The sequence below is a fragment of the Mandrillus leucophaeus genome, unplaced genomic scaffold (assembly GCF_000951045.1).
Source record: "Mandrillus leucophaeus isolate KB7577 unplaced genomic scaffold, Mleu.le_1.0 Scaffold532, whole genome shotgun sequence".
NCBI classification, from domain to species: domain Eukaryota; kingdom Metazoa; phylum Chordata; class Mammalia; order Primates; family Cercopithecidae; genus Mandrillus; species Mandrillus leucophaeus.
This window is the reverse complement of record NW_012105720.1, coordinates 1,782,364-1,800,466: the sequence shown is the minus strand read 5'-3', so window position 1 is coordinate 1,800,466 and position 18,103 is coordinate 1,782,364. Positions and strand designations below refer to the sequence as shown.

Sequence of the window (18,103 nt, the reverse complement as noted above, 5' to 3'; positions counted from 1 at the left end):
GGCTGAAGCAGGAGAATTGCTTGAACCTGGGAGGTGGAGGTTGTGGTGAGCCGAGATTGCGCCATTGTACTCCAGCCTGGGCAACAAGAGTGAAACTTCATCTCAAAGAAAATATGTATTTTTTGAACATATTTATATCTCTATATATATACTTAAAATTTTAACTATTTTGTTGGAACTTTTCCAGAAATATGTTACATGTCTATCTTTGTGTTTTCTGTTGCTTATAACAGAATACTTGAAACTGGGTAATTTATAAGGAAAAACAATTTATTTCTTATAGTTAGGGAGGCTGAGAAGTCCCAGGCAGAGGAACCACATCTGTTGAGGACCTTTGTGGAGACTCTCCAGAGTCCCAAGACGATATGGGGTATCACATGGTGAGGGAGCTGAGCATGCTAGCTCAGGTCTCTCTTCCTCTTCTTGTAAAGCCACCAGTCCCACTCCCGTGATAACCCATTAAATCATGAATGGATTAATCCATTCATGAGAGTGGAGCCCCATGACCCAGTCCCTCTTAAAGGCCCCCTCTTAAAGATGTCTCAGTATTGGCACATTGGGGATTAAATTTCAATATGAGACTTGGAGGGGACAGATATTCAAACCATAGCAATGCCTCTGCTTTAACAGAAAATTGGCCTCTGAATGTAACTTTTTCTTGATCATTCAAAGTCATCATTATTGACACTCAAAAATCATTATATTATACTATGGTGGTATCCTGAGATACAAATGAACTATGTCATGTATTTTATTCCTGAAATAATAAAGCTATTTTAATACTAATAATAGCATTTAATGGGTGTTTACTATATGCTAGGCATTCATAGTGTATATATACACAGACACACTCACACTCATTTTGTCCTCAGAGTAGCCCTATAAATTATTATTAACCCTATTTGCAAAAAGAAACTGAGGTATAGAGGAGCTTCAGTAATTTCCCCTAGGTTACACAGCTAGTGATAGATGGAGATAAAGTTTGGAACCAGGCAGCTTGGCTCTAGAGCCCTCACTTTCAACCACTATGCTATACCACCAGGGCTCCATACTGCTAGTCTTGTTTAGTTCTTAGGTCTATGTCTTATAGTTCTTCTATTTTTTTCCTCTCTATTATTGTATGTGCTTCTGATTTTTTGGTTAATTTTGCCTATAAATCTGGATGAGGCCTAAAGGATGAGTCAGCTGTTCCTGTAGAATAAAATACATGACTTTGTGATAACTTTCTTCTTTGGTTTGGTTTTTGAGGGTGTTCATTTACTGTTTTTTACTTTCAAATTTGGTGTTCTTGGGGTAAAAATTTATACTTAGAAAGTACTTGTTTTTCACAGAGAATTCTGCAGCTTCCTCCCCTCCCCCCATGATCAATGTCTCTTTTCTCAGGAGAAACATCAGATGGAGTGAGTAAGTCAGTTCACAAGGTCTTTGCTTCCATGCTTGGAGAGAATGAAGATGATGAGGAGGAAGAGGAAGAAGAGGAGGAGGAGGAGGAAGAAACACCTGAGCAACCCACTGCTGGCGATGTATTTGTATTGGAGATGGTTCTCAATCGTGAAACCAAGAAAATGATGAAAGTAAATTGTTACTTATTTTGGTATTTATAAACAATGAAGAAAGTGACATAGTAATTGAAAAAGAAGTCTGTAAGTTAGACCTGGGAAACAATTCAAACTATATGAAAGGAAATACTATGACACAACTGTTGTTATTTGTTTATTATGTTTCCTATTAGATAATGTTTATGTAGCCCAGCTGCTCTGGAGGCTGAGGTAGGAGGAGCACCTGAGCTTGGGGAAGTCAAGGCTGCAGCCTAGGTGTCAGAACGAGACCCTGTCTCAAAAAAATAAATACAATACAATAAATAAAGTCAAAGCAAAGTGGCTCATTTAAACTAATCGGGCCATTTATTTTCTAAGAGATGCTAGAAAGGTGGAATCTAACAGACACACAAACACAACCTTAATTATTGCATGTGTGAAAATGGACTGCGGGTTTGCTATTCAAAGGTCCATACTGGTGAGGCACAGTGGCTCATGCCTGTAATGGCAGCAGTTCAGGAGGCTGAGACAGGAGGATTGCTTGAGCCGAGGAAGTTTAAGATCAGCCTGGGCAACATAGTGAGGCTCTGTCTCTACAAGAAACTTTTTAAAAAACTAGCTAGGTGTTGTAGTGCACTCCTGTGGTCCTAGCTACCCTGGAGGTTGAGGTGGGAGGATGCTTGAGCCCGGGAAATCGAGGTTGCAGTGAGCTGAGATCACTCCACTGCACTGCAGCCTGGGCAACAGAGTGAGACTCTGTCTTAAAACATATGTCCATGTCCATACTATAACGTGATACTTTAAACAAGTTCATTTTGAGTGGATAAATTTGAAAGAAAGGGGATCTTCAGTAGATTACATCATAATCCTGGAATATAAATCCATTTTGCAGCATCCAGCTCTATATTTGTTATTATTCTAATTAGTAATTTAGTAACTCCTGACCCTTTTTTTTCTGCAATTGAGTTTTAGACTTTTTTTTTTTTAATGAGACAGTCTTGAGCTGTCACCCAGGCTGGAATGCAGTGGTGTGATCTTGGCTCACTGTGCCTCCCAGGTTCAAGCGATTCTCATGCCTCAACCTCCCAAGTAGCTGAAATTATGGGTGTGCGCCACCATGCCTGGCTAATTTTTTTGTATTTTCAGTAGAGATGGGTTTCATTATGTTGGCCAGGCCGGTCTTGAACTCCTGGCCTCAAGTGATCCACCTGCTTCAGCCTCCCAAAGTGCTGGGATTACAAGAATGGCCAATTTTGACTTTATAAACTTTAATGTTAAAGAGTCAATTGGAATTGCAACTATTTAGTTCTGAGTTTTGAAAACTGAAAATTTTTAAAGGGAAATTTCAGTTTTATTATATTCTATTTTTATTAATATGGTTGGAATTAATTTTTAAAATATAGTGAAATCTAAGACTTCACTATATTTTAATCTAAATGTCATTTTTCTTCCATACAGGAGAAAAGACCTCGGAGTAAACTTCCCAGAGCTCTGAGAGGTCTCATGGGTGAAGCCAACATTCGTTTTGCTCGAGGAGAACGTGAAGAAGCGATATTGATGTGCATGGAAATCATAAGACAAGGTGTTTTCTGTGGGGATTTTATTAATAATAGCAGTTTAATAGTCTAACTTAAAACAAATGGGGTAGTACTTCACAGTACTATTTGGAAAATATGTTCAGAAGCTTAAGGGTGATTGTGGTAATGGTAATTGCCACTTTTCACAAGAAAATGAAAATCTCAGAGTATGATTCAATGAGATGTCCTTAATATTTGTTGAATTTCACAGTTACCTTTTTTTTTTTTTTTTTAAATGTTTCGGTTGAAGGATTTAGACTTTTGAATTGTCAGTATGGGAAATACATTATATTAAAACCACTTGAAGAGCTTTCTTTTTTCCTTTTGTTTTCTAGATCATGCAGTACTAGATTATGTTATCTATTTTTTGGTAAAAGACAGTTTAAACTTGTCATCTCTCAATTAAATGATGCGTCTTGGGCATATTGAATGATACCTTCAGTGTGTTTTTTTTTTTAACTAATTACTTATATTTATTGTTTTCTTTCCTTGATGTGTTGCCAAATTGTGCTCTGCAGAGTGGTTTGGATAGCTGTAATACAGTAAACTTTCATCTTTTCAATAGTTTGGCATTTCTTTTTGGTTAGACTAGGGTCCTTTTAAAAGTCTTACTATAATTTCCCGGATTATTCATTAAGGTAATTTGAGGCTACTGCCTAAGATTAAACAGACTTTTTCCTTTAGTATATTTCATTTGGTTCCTACTTTCCAGTATTATTTGTTCCCTTTATTTTAGTTTATAGTTGTTTTTGACAAAAATCGTTGACTTTAATACCTCATAATCTTTGAATTTTGTTTCAGAAACAGTATTTCAGAAATGTAGATTAGCCAGTCACTTTGATATCCATTTAGCTGCTGCTTAGGGATCATCTGTTCATTCATACCATACTCCTTGGTGTGGGAGCTAAATCATGAAGATTCAGCCCCACTGATGCGGCTGGTGTTTATTGGGATGAACTTGCTGATACCGAGCCATGTTTATCCTGAGCAAAGGGGAATTTTCATGAGGAAGATGTGGTAGAGATTAGGATTTTCATGAAATTATACCTTGCTTAGAGAAAGCAATGCTTTAAAAATGCTAAAAATGTATGAAAATAAAGCAGATATAATCTAGCATTTATTTTAACTTGTCTTAAGCAGTTTGTATAATTCTGCTAGAGTGATTTGAAGAGTTTAGGTATTTAAAAAAAGACACACAGTTTGAACCATGGGATTGACATCAACTCAAGCCTCTTCTCTCAGCCAATGGAATTTATTTTTTTAATTTGTTATAGCTCCTCTGGCTTATGAGCCATTCTCTACTCTTGCCATGATATATGAGGACCAAGGTGACATGGAAAAATCATTGCAGTTTGAGTTGATTGCTGCGCATTTAAATCCCAGTGACACAGAAGAATGGGTTAGACTGGCAGAAATGTCTCTGGAACAAGACAATATTAAACAGGCTATTTTTTGCTATACAAAAGGTAATTAAAATTTTTTGTTTTTCACTTTTATAAGATGTTACATAGTAGGTTTTTTGATCATTGTATTTGCTACTCTGGAGTGTTATTTTGGCTGAGATAAATTTGTTTCTATTGTCTGTTATTCTAGAGGTAGGTATTTGGGGTTCCTCTGTTCTCATGTTTGTCAGGGACTTTTTGAGTGTTGTGAGATAATACAACACAAAAGTTGATAGATGAATAGTACCTTCAGTTTCCCACTAAGATCAGTGTTGGTTCTAAGCTGTTCCTTGAGGATTAACATCAGACTAGATTGACCACATTAAGAAGAAGATTACTGTTGAGATTCAGATTCTATCTGGTCTTACATCAAACCTAGTCAAGAGTTCCTATGAAAATACATTTATTCAGAATAACTCCTTTTGTTTCATTGATGAATTAGTTTGCTTATTAAATTTTCTGAGATGATGATGGATCACACCCAGGTACCATGCACCCCTTTTTGTGGTAAATAATTTGTATTTCTTTCTTTTTAGCTCTTAAATATGAACCTACTAATGTCCGTTATCTGTGGGAGCGATCAAGCCTTTACGAACAGATGGGTGATCATAAAATGGCCATGGATGGTTATAGGCGTATTTTAAACCTTTTGTCTCCATCTGATGGCGAACGTTTTATGCAGCTGGCTAGAGATATGGCAAAGTAAGTTTGGAGTGAAACATATCTAGTTGCTGCTGTTAATCTTATTTTGCAAATCAAAGCATATATTTGGAATAGAATGTACTTTTCATTGAAGTTCAAGAAGTGTTTTGCCTTATGTATTTTATTGTTTTGTTTTTTGAGACAGGATCTTGCTCTGTCACCCAGGCTGGAGTATAATGTCGTGTTTATAGTTCACTGCAACCGTGAACTTCTGAGCTCAAGTGATCCTGTCAGCCAGCCTCCTGAGTAGCTGGGACTACAGGTGCACGCCACCACACCCGGCTAATTTTTAATTTTTTTTCTGCAGAGACAAGGTCTTGCTGTGTTGTTCAGGCTGGTCTCGAACTCCTGACCTCAAGCATTTCTTCTTCTTTGGCCTCCCTAAGTGCTAGGATTACACGTACGAGCCACCATGCCCAGCCCTGTATTTTAGGTTGTACCGAATTTTCAGTACTTTTCTGTTTCCAAGTCAACTGTGTCATTGCTTAGAAAAATTGTGTATATAAGGTTACATTTCAAGTGCTCAGAGGTTTAAAAATGGGACACGTCCTAAAAGGATGAGTAGGTTCTCAGGTTTCCAAAGTTAGTCGAAATTGTGTATATTTGCAATAATTAAAAAAGTGTTTTTTATTGCAGATTTGCCAATGAAATGTTAATGGTTTGGGATCTTCTATTATTTTATCTTGAGCCAGTATATAATATTTTAAGACTATAAAAATTCTCTTTTACAGTTGGCAGATTATTGACTGTGATATATATTTTATTCTAAAATATACCCTACTGCATTTACTTCTCTGGTATGCTGCACAGCAAAACAAAGTAGGAAACATTTTTGCTGAGTAATGCCTTGTGATATGCTTTCTATTCTAGGGATATCAGATGATATTTTGTTCTAGGAGTAACCATCTCCATCAGGGTACATTAGGGGTGACCCTATTAATTCCACAGCCTTTATCACAATGATGCTTAGCTGTGAAACTGTCCCTTACCCTTCCAGGGATGGGTTGCATAGGACTACTAGAAAACATTTCTAGGAATTTTGCTGAGGGAAGGCAACCCTAAGTTGATCCCTGATGGAATACCATGAGCACTGAGGGTCTTCTCAGGTTATTTGCTATTAGTTAAATCTGTAGTTGTCACAGTGGTTAGTCCAGTAGCCTTTGACTTTGTGAAATGTTAGGTGGCCTATGATAGTAAATTGGTTTTCCACGTCTATTAGATATAATACTTTTTTGGGAAAGAGTGATGATTGTCAGTTCTGCCACTGCCATTGAGGTCTTTCCTACATGGAATTCTATCACTGTAACTTCTGTTTAGGCTTTCCCTTTGGTCCCTACTTTCCCTCCAGAAATATTATTGAATATATCTTTGGCACTAGGTACTGTACAGGAAACCAGGGTATCTACTGTTGAGCAAGGTTTAAAAATCCCCTGTTCTTGTATAGCTTACATTTCAGTGAGAGAGATAGGCAATAAATAAACAGCTAAATATGTAGTACATCAGATGTTGATAAGTGATATGAAGAAAAATAAAGCAGGAAAAAGGGATAGGAATTTGATGTTTGGGGTGGGGGTGTGTTATTTTTAGATAGAGTGATTAGAGAAGGACTTAATTCTCTGTTTTATGGTCCTACTGACTGAAGGTGCATTGAAGTAGGTACGAGAACAGATACTCAGGGAAGGAGTATCACAGGTAAAAGAAATAGCAAGTACAAAGTATGGTTAGGGAAGCTGAAGAATTAAGGGGAGCAGTGCAGAGAGATATCAGAAGAATAGATCTTTAGCCCTTTTGGGCTATTGTAAGGGCTTTGGCTTTTATTCTGAATGAGTTTGGAAGTCACTGGAGGGTTCTGAGTAGAAAAGTGACATAGTCTGACTTAAATTTTAAGTGCATCAATTCTGGCTGCTCTTTTGAGAACAGATTGAATAGTGGAAGGGCAGAAGCATGGAGACCAGTTAGGAAATTATTATAGTGATACATAGAAGGGAAAATGGTAACGTGGACCAGGATGTAAGCAGCAGGAACTGGTACGAAGTAATCAGATTATGTATGTATTTTGAAGGCTGAGCTCTCAAGATTTTCTGATGTATTGAATATGAGGGGTGGGTTGGGGAGGTGGACAGGGTGTAGAGGACTGAACCCTAAGGCACTTCAATGTTTACAAGTCAGGAAGAAGAAACAGCTGGGAGACTAAAAGGAAATGGCCAGTGAAGTAGGAGGAAACTGAGAACAGCATGATGTTCTAGAATTTAATTGAAGAAAGCACTTCAAGGAGGAGGGATGATCATCTGTGTGAGATACTGCAAATAGATCACATAAAATGAGCATTGAGAATGGACAGATTTAGCAACAAGGAGATTAGAAATATTGGCAGAGTGGGGAGAGGAAAAATTGATTGGATTAGGTTAAAAAGAGAATGGTAGGTAGATGTGCTGGAAATATGTGGGATGTTCTGATTTAATTCTCTTTTCTTGGTAAAAATATCAAGCAAGCCCATCAACTGAGAGTAGGACTGGGAGACTGCTGGCAGTTTGAAGAGAGAGAGAAGATGTCAATAGTTGTCTAGGACATTACTGCCCCACAGACTGGCAGTATTTGCATCACCTGGAAGCTTGTCAGAAATGCAGGATGTAGGCCTGCCCCAGCTTTACTGGATCTGAATATGCATTTTTACAAGATAGCCAGTTGATCCATATGCACATTCAAGTTTGAGAAGTACTGAATAGGTAACTAGTAATACTGCTCATCAGTACCATGGACCTGCTTGAGGCTATTGGTCATCAATTTAGAGTGAGACCAGTCGACATGGTCAGCTGGGCAGGTGGTGGTGAAGAGTAGATATAGTTGTATTTTAACCAGGCTTGGGGTGTTATTGAATGATTTTGATCAAGGGAGAGCAGGGCAAGAGGACTGAGGATGTATGCAAAGGAATAATTAAAATGTTGGGCCTTGGAGAAGGAAGAAAGTGAGCCCAGGCAGGGTGTAGGCGATGGTGAAAAAGTGGTAGGACCTATGCTTTGTAGATCTGTCGAGGTAGAAGAGTTGGTATTGGATTACAAGAGGGAATGAGCTGGAATGATAGGAGGTAGCTTTTGGAGAGTGAGATGCTTGAAATTATAATACTGTTACTGTACATTTTTTCTGGATCAGTTTTGATTATGATTTTAAGGAAATATACATTCCTCTAAATTCTAAGAAAATGAAAATCACTGTTCATTGTTAAATAGCCTAAGCAAAGAAATGAGTTTTATAATTGGAATTAAGTAAATATTCATCCATTTTGCCACTTTTTTTTAGGAGTTACTATGAAGCCAATGATGTTACTTCTGCTATTAACATAATTGATGAAGCTTTCTCAAAACACCAGGGCCTAGTCTCTATGGAAGATGTTAACATAGCAGCTGAACTATATATTTCTAACAAACAGTATGACAAAGCTTTGGAGGTAGGAATGCTTATGTGTTTCTCTGTTAGGTTTTGAACGTGTTTCTGTGTTCTAGAAATTCTTAAAAATTGGCAGTTCTTCGTTTTAGTTATATATTAAATTGTGTATATATTTAAACTCCATATGGAAACAAGTGATTTCTAGATTCTATAGCAATTCAGTATGAAATATGAAGTATAGTTACATAATAAAAAATATTGCCATTATCACAGGTGCTAAGTATGTCTGTACTTCAGGGTAGTAGGACTCAACAGTCAGATGAATTGCTGTGATTTGGTTCTTAAGCTGGTTGGGGGAAAGTAGGTTGGTTTGATATAGAGAAGTTATATACATTGAGTTTGCATTAGTTAATAGGATATTAAAATGTTAATGTGTCACAGGGTTTCTCATTTTTAAAAGACTTAGTTTCTTTTTATAGCCCATCTTTATATTCAGGATTATTTGAAATAACTGTACAAATCTTCGCATCATGAAAAGGTTTTTCATACATAACTATTTCCTTTCTTCTGTCCCATTCTTTTAGGTAATTACAGATTTTTCTGGAATTGTGCTGGAAAAAAAAACTTCAGAAGAAGGCACCTCAGAAGAGAATAAAGGTTGTAGTTTCCTCTGCTTAGGAAAGTGTATATAATCCTCTCTTGGTCATAAGGTGGCGTTTTATGGTGAAAATTTATTTCATACTGTGGTGAGTTGATAGTTAATGTTCTCATAATAAGTTTTCCCAAGAAGAATTTTTTTCTGAGAGATTTCATATCTTGTGAGTATTGACTTGCAAGTAATCTTTAAAAAAATTTGTTTTGAGTCCCTTTTATTTCTTAGTATGTCCATTTGAACATGGCATTTTTCATTGACAGTCCTTTTCATTCATTTTTATAGGAAAGAAAACGAATTACTAAAGTTTATCAAAAACCTTTAGCACTGAAGCAATTTGATTTTTCAAATAGGACCTAAAATGCTCTTATTTAAAACATTCTACTTTAAGCTTAAGCATTCATATAATAATTAGAAGCTAATATGATTACCCTACATTGTTAGAAAACTCAAATGTGTAATTAATGATTGGGTTAGAAAGTTATACCTAAGTGTGGCTTGCAGAGTCTCTTTGTACCATACTCATTAACTTATTCTGTAAAAATACTAACATTCAAGACCCTATATCAAGTTGTAGCAAAACTGATCTCTATGAGCAGAATATATAACCCGGCTCTTGTAAGAGAATTACTGTATAGTACCTTCAACCCCCACCCTGTGAGGATTTTGATGGAATCTGCGTAAGGGGCAAGTGAGCTGGTACTGAGTCCTGCCTGGTTCAAAACAGCTCTCTCCCTGGCCTGTCATCATGCCTAAAAATCCGTCATTATGTAATCCTTTGCGCTAAGGCATAATTATTCAAAAACAAAAACTGTTATTTAAAATATGATCCATCCTAATGGCGAGTAGTAATTCACTTACACAAGCCAGTCTGTGCTAATTCATAGAGAGTAAGGCCCAAGGTGAGATGTGGGACAGATAAATGTTAAAGTGGACAGTTGTTGGGGAAGGGAAACCCAGTTCAATAAGTTTCTTGTAAGGGACTGCTGGGTGTGTGGAGAATACGCAGATGAGTATGACATTTCCTGTTCTCAAGGAAATGGAGGGGTGAAGAGGCGTTCAGATGAAGTGCATACAGTTTAAGAGTTGTGTGATAATTTCTGTAGCAAAGTTGATGTTATGGAAAAATAGAGGGCAGTGTACAAGGATCAGAAGATGTTTATAGAGGCCCAGTTTAAGCAGATACCCATGGAGAGTGTGATCCAGACTGAGTCACAGGGTATAGGAGCTCTGCTTGGAAGAGCAGGACCAGATCGCAGTCTGTGGTTGGGGCTGTTGATCATCAGGGTGGTGTGAATCAGTAGAATAAGGAGTAGAAATTGCAGATGGAAGCATGGATTAGGGCACGCGAAGGAGGCTTTGCCAGTTTCGATACTTTATTAGGACCTGGCCTAGGTACAAGCCAAGGCCCAATTAAGTTATGATTTTACTGCCATAATTTCTGTTTAAGATTTTTCTTAATTGTGTTGAAAATCTGTGCTTTGTTTTGAAAAATATTAGAGAAATATCAAGTTCTGTTCAAGTTTTAACTGTCGCTATAATCATTTTGTTGTTTAATATATTTTACTTTCCTCCCTCCCTTCCTTCCTTCCTGGTACATATTAACATAAATCAACAACAAGTTAGAGTTTAAGTAGTGGCTTCTTTGTTTTTTAGTATGTAAAATAATGGTGCATCTGAAATCTGGCAGCTTAGAGTTGATGAAATAACTTTAAAGAAAAAGATATGTCCAGAAGACTAGGAAATTAAAACAAATCCCCCAAAGTGAGCAAAGGTAGTTTTTTAGTATGCATTTTTAAAAAGGAGACTGTTTATTGGTAGATTATGCATTTTCTGTTGATGGTCACATTTTTAAATTCTTCTAAATATGAAAGACCTAATGGGAGTTCTGGAAAACAAAGTATCAGTGACACAAAGACAAGCTTTTTAAAAGATGGTGGTGTTAAATGTTAGTTAATAATATATAAGCTGTAGGGGCTATAAATATATATACCACTTTCCTTAGCGTTGTCAAATTGCCATTAAAGTGTCTAAATACTTACTCTCAATCTCCATACTTACCTGTTTGAACTGTTAACAGTTTGTGTACCTGCACAGGTCCCAGACTATAGTTTGAGTAGCACTGCCCTGTAGCATTATTAAGTGACCTTCTTACCTTTTTAAATATAGTTGGTCTGAATTCTACATTGTCTCATATTGAGATTATGACACCTGTTTTTTTTGTTTGCACCTGCCTGCTATACCTTTGTCCTTTCATTTTCAGCTTTCTTGAATCACTTGATTTTAGGTACTACACATCTTGTATTCAACATAAGGTTGAGTTTTACTTTCTGATTTGATATGAAAGCAGGGTTTAGACTTACGCATCTATACACACTATATCTTTAAGGCCTATGCTGAGATTTAAAGTATTTCATATACTTTTCTTGCTGAAAGTTAAAACACGTAAATATATTTTATTGAACAGTATCTTAGTCTGTTTGGACTTCTATAACAAAAGACCTTAGACTGGGTAATGTATAAACAACAGAAATTTATTGCTCACAGTCCTGGAGATTGGGAAGCCCAAGGCACCAGCAGATTTAGTGTCTGGTGAGGGCCCTTTTTTCATAGATGGTGCCTTCTTGCTGTGTCCTCACGTGGCAAACGGGACAAACAAGCTTCTTCAGACCTCTTTTACAAGGGCACTAATCCCACCCACATGGTCACCTCCCAAAAACCCACCTCTTAATAACTTCACCTTGGGGGTTAGGTTTCAACACAGGTATTTTGGTGGGACACCAGCATTTCAGACTGTTAGCAAACAGCATTTCTAGAAAGAAAATCAAAGTGATACAGTTGGAATATAGAACCCATACATGATAAAGATAGAATCCCATTTTAGTAAAAGTCAAAGGCTCATTAAAATGACTGCATTGTGTTTAGTCCTTAGACAGGTGACCTTAGCTACTGTCTACAGAAGAAATATGTTGTGGATACAGCCTTGAGTCAGACATGGTTCTTGTCCTCATGGAGCTCAGGGCTTAGTGTGAGTAAATTTACATGGTAGGTAAATTCTGCTCTCTCATTGAGCAGACTAAATATCTCAACTGGATTGCTGATACCAGTTATTGTCCTAGAACTCAGTGATAAAAACAGTCTCTTAATTAAACTTGTCCAAATCCTCCTATAACTTGGCAATTTTAGTCAATCTATATTGCCTCCCCTCAGTGTTCATGAGAGATTGGCTCCAGGACACCCCTCATACCAAAATCCTTGGATACTCAAATTCCTTATATAAAATAGTGTATTATTTGCATATAACCTACGTATCTTCTTCTGTATACTTTAAATCATCTCTAGATTACTTATTAATGGCAAAAACCATAATTACTTTTGCACCAACCTAATACTTAATACAATGTAAATGCTATGTAAATAGCTGTTATACTATATCGCTTTTTAAGTTTGTATTATTTAATGATATATATATACACATATGTATACACATATATGTTATATATATATTTTTTTCCCTTAACATTTTTGATCTGCAGTTGGTTGAATCTGCATATGTGGAACCTGAAGATATGGAAGACTGGCTGTACTATAATTTATATGACAAGTTCTGTAAAACAGATACAGTTATTTAATTCTTGAAGTAATTTTTTATTTCACCACTTACGCTACATCTGTAATGTCCTTTATACTTCAGGTTTTTCTGAAGCAAAAACATGTAAACTTATTTGGAATTTATTAGACTTTGCAAAATACTTTAAATGTGGATAAAAATTCCTTTAATTTCCCAGGGCTTTAAAAATTATTTTGCTGTAATGAGGTTTTAGAAAATAACACAGTATTATTTTATCCTTTTCTTAGCCTGTTTCTAGTGAACACTAAAAACAGACTTTTCAATTCAAGAAAAAAAAAAAGAGAGGGTTCATATATCCTCATTATTTTTGTCATTTTAGTTCTCTGTAGTTTAGTAGAAGGTGTGAAAGTAAGTTTCACATAAGTACATAAGGTGTTAGAAATAGAATAGGAAGCATACTTGCTACCAAAGGACAGACTCAGAGAGATACAAGAACTTATTAGTAGAGTTGACCACACTAAGAATTGACTGTAGAATCGTTTGCTTTGATTGAAATAAATGAGGCCTTACATAGAAGATACACATCTTAAGCTTGCATATAGGAACTGCTTCTTGTCTGTGTATTCCCCAGCTCCTGAGAATGTCACCTGCACTATACCTGATGGCGTGCCAATAGATATCACAGTGAAGTTGATGGTCTGCCTTGTACATCTCAACATTCTTGAACCACTTAACGTATGTAACAAGATCTGCACTTGAGATACTTCAGATCAAATGCACCATCTGTTTTCTTTAGATGTCAAGAAATTATAACTTGACCCTAGAGTTTCACATTTCTTAATAACCAGGGAGGTAACAGTAGGCATCAAATAATTTTGTATGAATACATTATGAAAACTAAAATTGTTTTGCAATTGGGCTTACAGTAATTTATTTTTCTTTTAAAATAACAATCTAAAGATCATAATTTGAGATTGTCTTTAGACAATTTGAGATTGTCATTAGACAATCAGACAATTGGTAATAATTCTGACAGCTATTCTTTTTTGCTGACTTTGGACCAAGTATATTATTGAAAAAAAAAAAGTACTTAGCATCTACTTTGTAAACCTTAGGATAAGGTATTGAGTAAAATATACAAATCCATACCCTCATGGGTTGGGATGCTTTTTTGTTTTAATGGGATTCGATAATAAAACAAATAAATAACATATACAGGACATTGGCTGGTGATAAGTGTTCTGGAAAAAAAGGAGGAAAATAAGGAATATTGGGGGCAGGGAAAAGTTGCAGTTTTCAATAGGGGATGAGGTGACATTTGGCAGGGCACCATGGTGCACACTTAAAATCCAAGCACTGGGAGGCTGAGGTGGGCAGATCTTTTGAGCTCAGGAGTTCAAGACCAGCCTGGGCAACATGGTGAAACCCTATGTCTACAAAAAATACAAAAAATTTAGCTGGGTGTGGTGGCACACACCTGTAGTGCCAGCTACTTGGGAGGTGAGGTGGGAGGATTGCTTGAGCCCAGGAGGTAGAGATTGCAGACCCTGTCTCAAAAAAAAAAAAAAAAAAAAACAAAAGGTGACATTTGAATAATGACCTGAAGAAAGTGAGGAAGTAAACCATGGGGATATCTAAGGAAACGGCTTTCCAAAAACATCAGCAGACACAGAAGCCCTGAGGCACAGGATGTTGTGCTGGTTAGAGGAAGAGCAAAACAGATTAGCTGTGTCTTAGTTCCCGCAATGCCTGTCTTTAAACAGATCCACAAAATGTGTTCAATGGGTATGAGTTATTTAAAATAAAGATGCAGAAGTGAACAGAAAATTGATCATATAGAGCTGGTTTTATTAAGCCTTGCTCCTTTTCAGCTTGCCTCATATAACTGATACGTAGTTTAAAAAGAGAGCTATAGACTTTGGGAGGCCGAGGCGGATAGATCACTTAAGGCCAGGAGTTTGAGACTAGCCTGGCCAACATGGTGAAACCTTGTCTCTACTAAACATACAAAAATTAGCTGGGCTTGGTGGTATGCACCTGTGATCCCAGCTACTCAGGAAGCTAAGGCACGAGAATCACTTGAACCCAGCAAGCAGAGGTTGTAGTAAGCCGAGATTGTGCCACTGCACACCAGCGTGGGTGACAGGGAGAGACTTTGTCTCCAAAAAAAAGAGAAAAAAACCTATAGATAGATGTGCACGTTTGTAATGAATGTTTAACTTCAGGCTTTTATTTGTGGTCTAGCCTCTCTTGACAACACTAGTAGAACAGAATCCCGAAGATATGGGAGACCTATACCTAGATGTTGCTGAAGCTTTTCTGGATGTTGGTGAATATAATTCTGCACTTCCCCTCCTCAGTGCTCTTGTTTGCTCTGAAAGATACAACCTTGCAGTAGTTTGGCTTCGTCATGCAGGTAACACTTTTTTGTGGGAGGAAGAAGTTTTAATCATATAAGCAGCCAAGAACTTACTTTCCCAAGATGGTAATAATTATTATAGTGCAAGTGTTTCTGGTTTCAGGGGAGTTTTTTGAAAGTCAGTGTTTTAAATTGTCTTGCTAGGCTACTCAGTGATTTCCCCATCACTAATGCTTTGGAGGAACGATTTACTTAATGATGCCAGAGTGAAGTAGAAGGACTCATTTCCCTTAAATGCCTGTCTTGAACCTGTCTTAACCATAGGCTCTGGTTTCTAGTAAAGGATTATCAGACTTGGGGCAAAATCTAATTTTGAAGAGTTTTTATAGATCTAATATGTTATTTTGGGAAAAATTAATATATTTTTCAATGCTCTTTGAGCCATACATGCTTAAAATTGGGTTTTATCAGCCATTTATTACACTGTGCCTAAGTCCATAGTAATCTGAAGTGAATCATTTAGACTGGAAAAAATAGCTTAAGAAACATGACTAAATCTTTTGAAGAAATACATGAAAGCAAAAAGTATTCTAATAGGATTTCTTATTGAGTTAACATAAAAGACGCATTAAAAATCGAATAGTCTTGGTTCCAAATACTGTGTGATGGCAGAAAACTCTAATGGCTCTTACATGAAAGCAAAAAGTATTCTAATAGGATTTCTTATTGAGTCAACATAAAAGACGCTTTAAAAATCGAATAGTTTTGGTTTCAAATACTGTGTGATGGCAGAAAATTCTAATGGCTCTTAAGTATTATATGATGACAGAAAGTTCTCTATAACTAGAGAAGCATTGATTGGCATTTTGGGTCAGTAGTGCACTCACATCATAGATATGAACTAGGAAAGAGAGCACTTAATGATTAAGATAACACTTTTCCGTTTAGATGAATGAATATGAATACAAATGTAATACCATCATGAAAAGTTGCATTATTTGTGAAATTTGAATTTTAAAGACATGAGCAGGATATTTGAGTTTTTATTGCCTTTCTAATTAGGGCTATGATATTGAAACTGCTCCTGTGTTACTAATAGTATGTACTTTAAACATCCTATTTAGTCATGATTCTGATAAATGCTGTTTCCATTTTGAGCCCATGTGGCTTGAGATGAATGAAAGGTAAAATCTCAGTCATCTAAAAATCGTAAAGAAATTTGGGATCAGTATATAAGAAAGATAATTAGAGGAATTCAGTGCTTGTAACATAACAAAATAACAAAATGTTTTTAAAGTGAAAAATGAGAAAATGTAAGAAATGTCACTGTGATGATCCATCCATATTAGTGTTCTTCCTTTATTATCAAAATTTAACCTAAAGATGATGGTCATCATCTAATAATAATGAAATTATTATTTTAAAGTAAAATGGGCTAATAAAACATACCTGTGGGTTACACTGGTCTGCCAATTGTGCGCTCTGGTTTATATATATGAAGATGTTTACTGTAGTATTATTAGAGTAAAAGTTTAGAAACAACCTAAATGGCAAATAATATAATTAAATAATCAATTTGATTACTATGTAACCATTCAAGATGCCAGTGAAGACAGTGTTTAAAATGTAATGCTCAATGAATAAAGCAGAACCCTAAATTATATGTGTACACTGATTACTCCTTAGCAATTTAAATTTATGAGAGATCGACTGATTAATAGAGATTAGGGATAGTTTTAAAGTACTAGAAATACGCATTCATTTCTTGTTATAATTTTTTACATTGCTGTATTTCTTTTAAAATGGAAAGTAATTTTGGCCAGTTTACAAATCAAATCTGTAGTTCATACTTATGCTTTATTTTAACATCATCTTAGAATGTTTAAAGGCCTTAGGCTATATGGAGCGAGCTGCCGAAAGCTATGGCAAGGTGGTTGATCTGGCCCCACTCCATTTGGATGCAAGGATTTCACTTTCTACCCTTCAGCAGCAGCTAGGCCGGCCTGAGAAAGCCCTGGAAGCTCTGGAACCAATGTATGATCCAGATACTTTAGCACAGGATGCAAATGCTGCACAGCAGGTGGGCCATGTCACATAGAGGGAAGTTTTTCGTGGTACATTATATTTTAGAACTTTCTCCTCAGTTAAGTATGTCTCTACAGCTTATATCCAAAATTTTATTTTAGTCTATTAAATTCAATGTTTTTGAAAAATGATTTTAAGTATTAGGTTTCAGCCACTTACTACAAATTACAGTTTTTAACATATTGGCTCTTAATTATTGTGAAAGACCATAAAGCAAATGTTTTTAAAGTTTGGTTTTTAAAAATGTTTCTATGCAAATAAAACAATTTATAGAAAAGGAATCTTGGTAGGCTCATCATCATGTGCTTATTTGTTTAGGAACTGAAGTTATTGCTTCATCGTTCTACTCTATTGTTTTCACAAGGCAAAATGTATGGTTATGTGGATACCTTACTTACTATGTTAGCCATGCTTTTAAAGGTGGGTAATGATCTTTCTTCACGTTAGCCTTGTTGACTTTTAAAATGTTTAGTATTTCATTTAAACATAGCTTATACTATTTGATAATTGTTTTACTTCATTAAAGTCAAACTTTTTAAAGTGAAAGATAAAAAAAAGCTAGAGATTATTGGTATATGACTGAAAGTTCTTGACAGTAGCTTAAGTGAACATCTTCCCTAGTACATATTTAGAAAAGTGAGCACTATAGGACTATCAGATATTGGCCCTGTAGACAGAACTATGTGCCAAAATTACTCACTTTGCAAAAGTATTTTCCAGATCTAATATTCTTTCTGAGTCTGGCTTATTTGCAGGGAGGTAGCTCTGTGGGTGTCTCTGGGGATGTGTGTGT

At 36.1% G+C, this 18,103-nt stretch overlaps 1 protein-coding gene across 1 annotated transcript in view; it reads left to right on the top strand.

The window, feature by feature from the left end:
• The window catches only part of GTF3C3 (general transcription factor IIIC, polypeptide 3, 102kDa), a 35,007-nt gene that overhangs the window by 5,582 nt on the left and 11,322 nt on the right, over positions 1 to 18,103 (top strand). The window contains exons 3-12 of the mRNA XM_011997190.1: positions 1,384 to 1,574; positions 2,997 to 3,120; positions 4,390 to 4,581; positions 5,094 to 5,259; positions 8,557 to 8,704; positions 9,228 to 9,300; positions 13,498 to 13,601; positions 15,111 to 15,282; positions 17,103 to 17,305; positions 17,629 to 17,730. Coding sequence (XP_011852580.1) covers positions 1,384 to 1,574; positions 2,997 to 3,120; positions 4,390 to 4,581; positions 5,094 to 5,259; positions 8,557 to 8,704; positions 9,228 to 9,300; positions 13,498 to 13,601; positions 15,111 to 15,282; positions 17,103 to 17,305; positions 17,629 to 17,730 — 1,475 coding nt within the window. The remainder of the gene's footprint in view (positions 1 to 1,383; positions 1,575 to 2,996; positions 3,121 to 4,389; positions 4,582 to 5,093; positions 5,260 to 8,556; positions 8,705 to 9,227; positions 9,301 to 13,497; positions 13,602 to 15,110; positions 15,283 to 17,102; positions 17,306 to 17,628; positions 17,731 to 18,103) is intronic.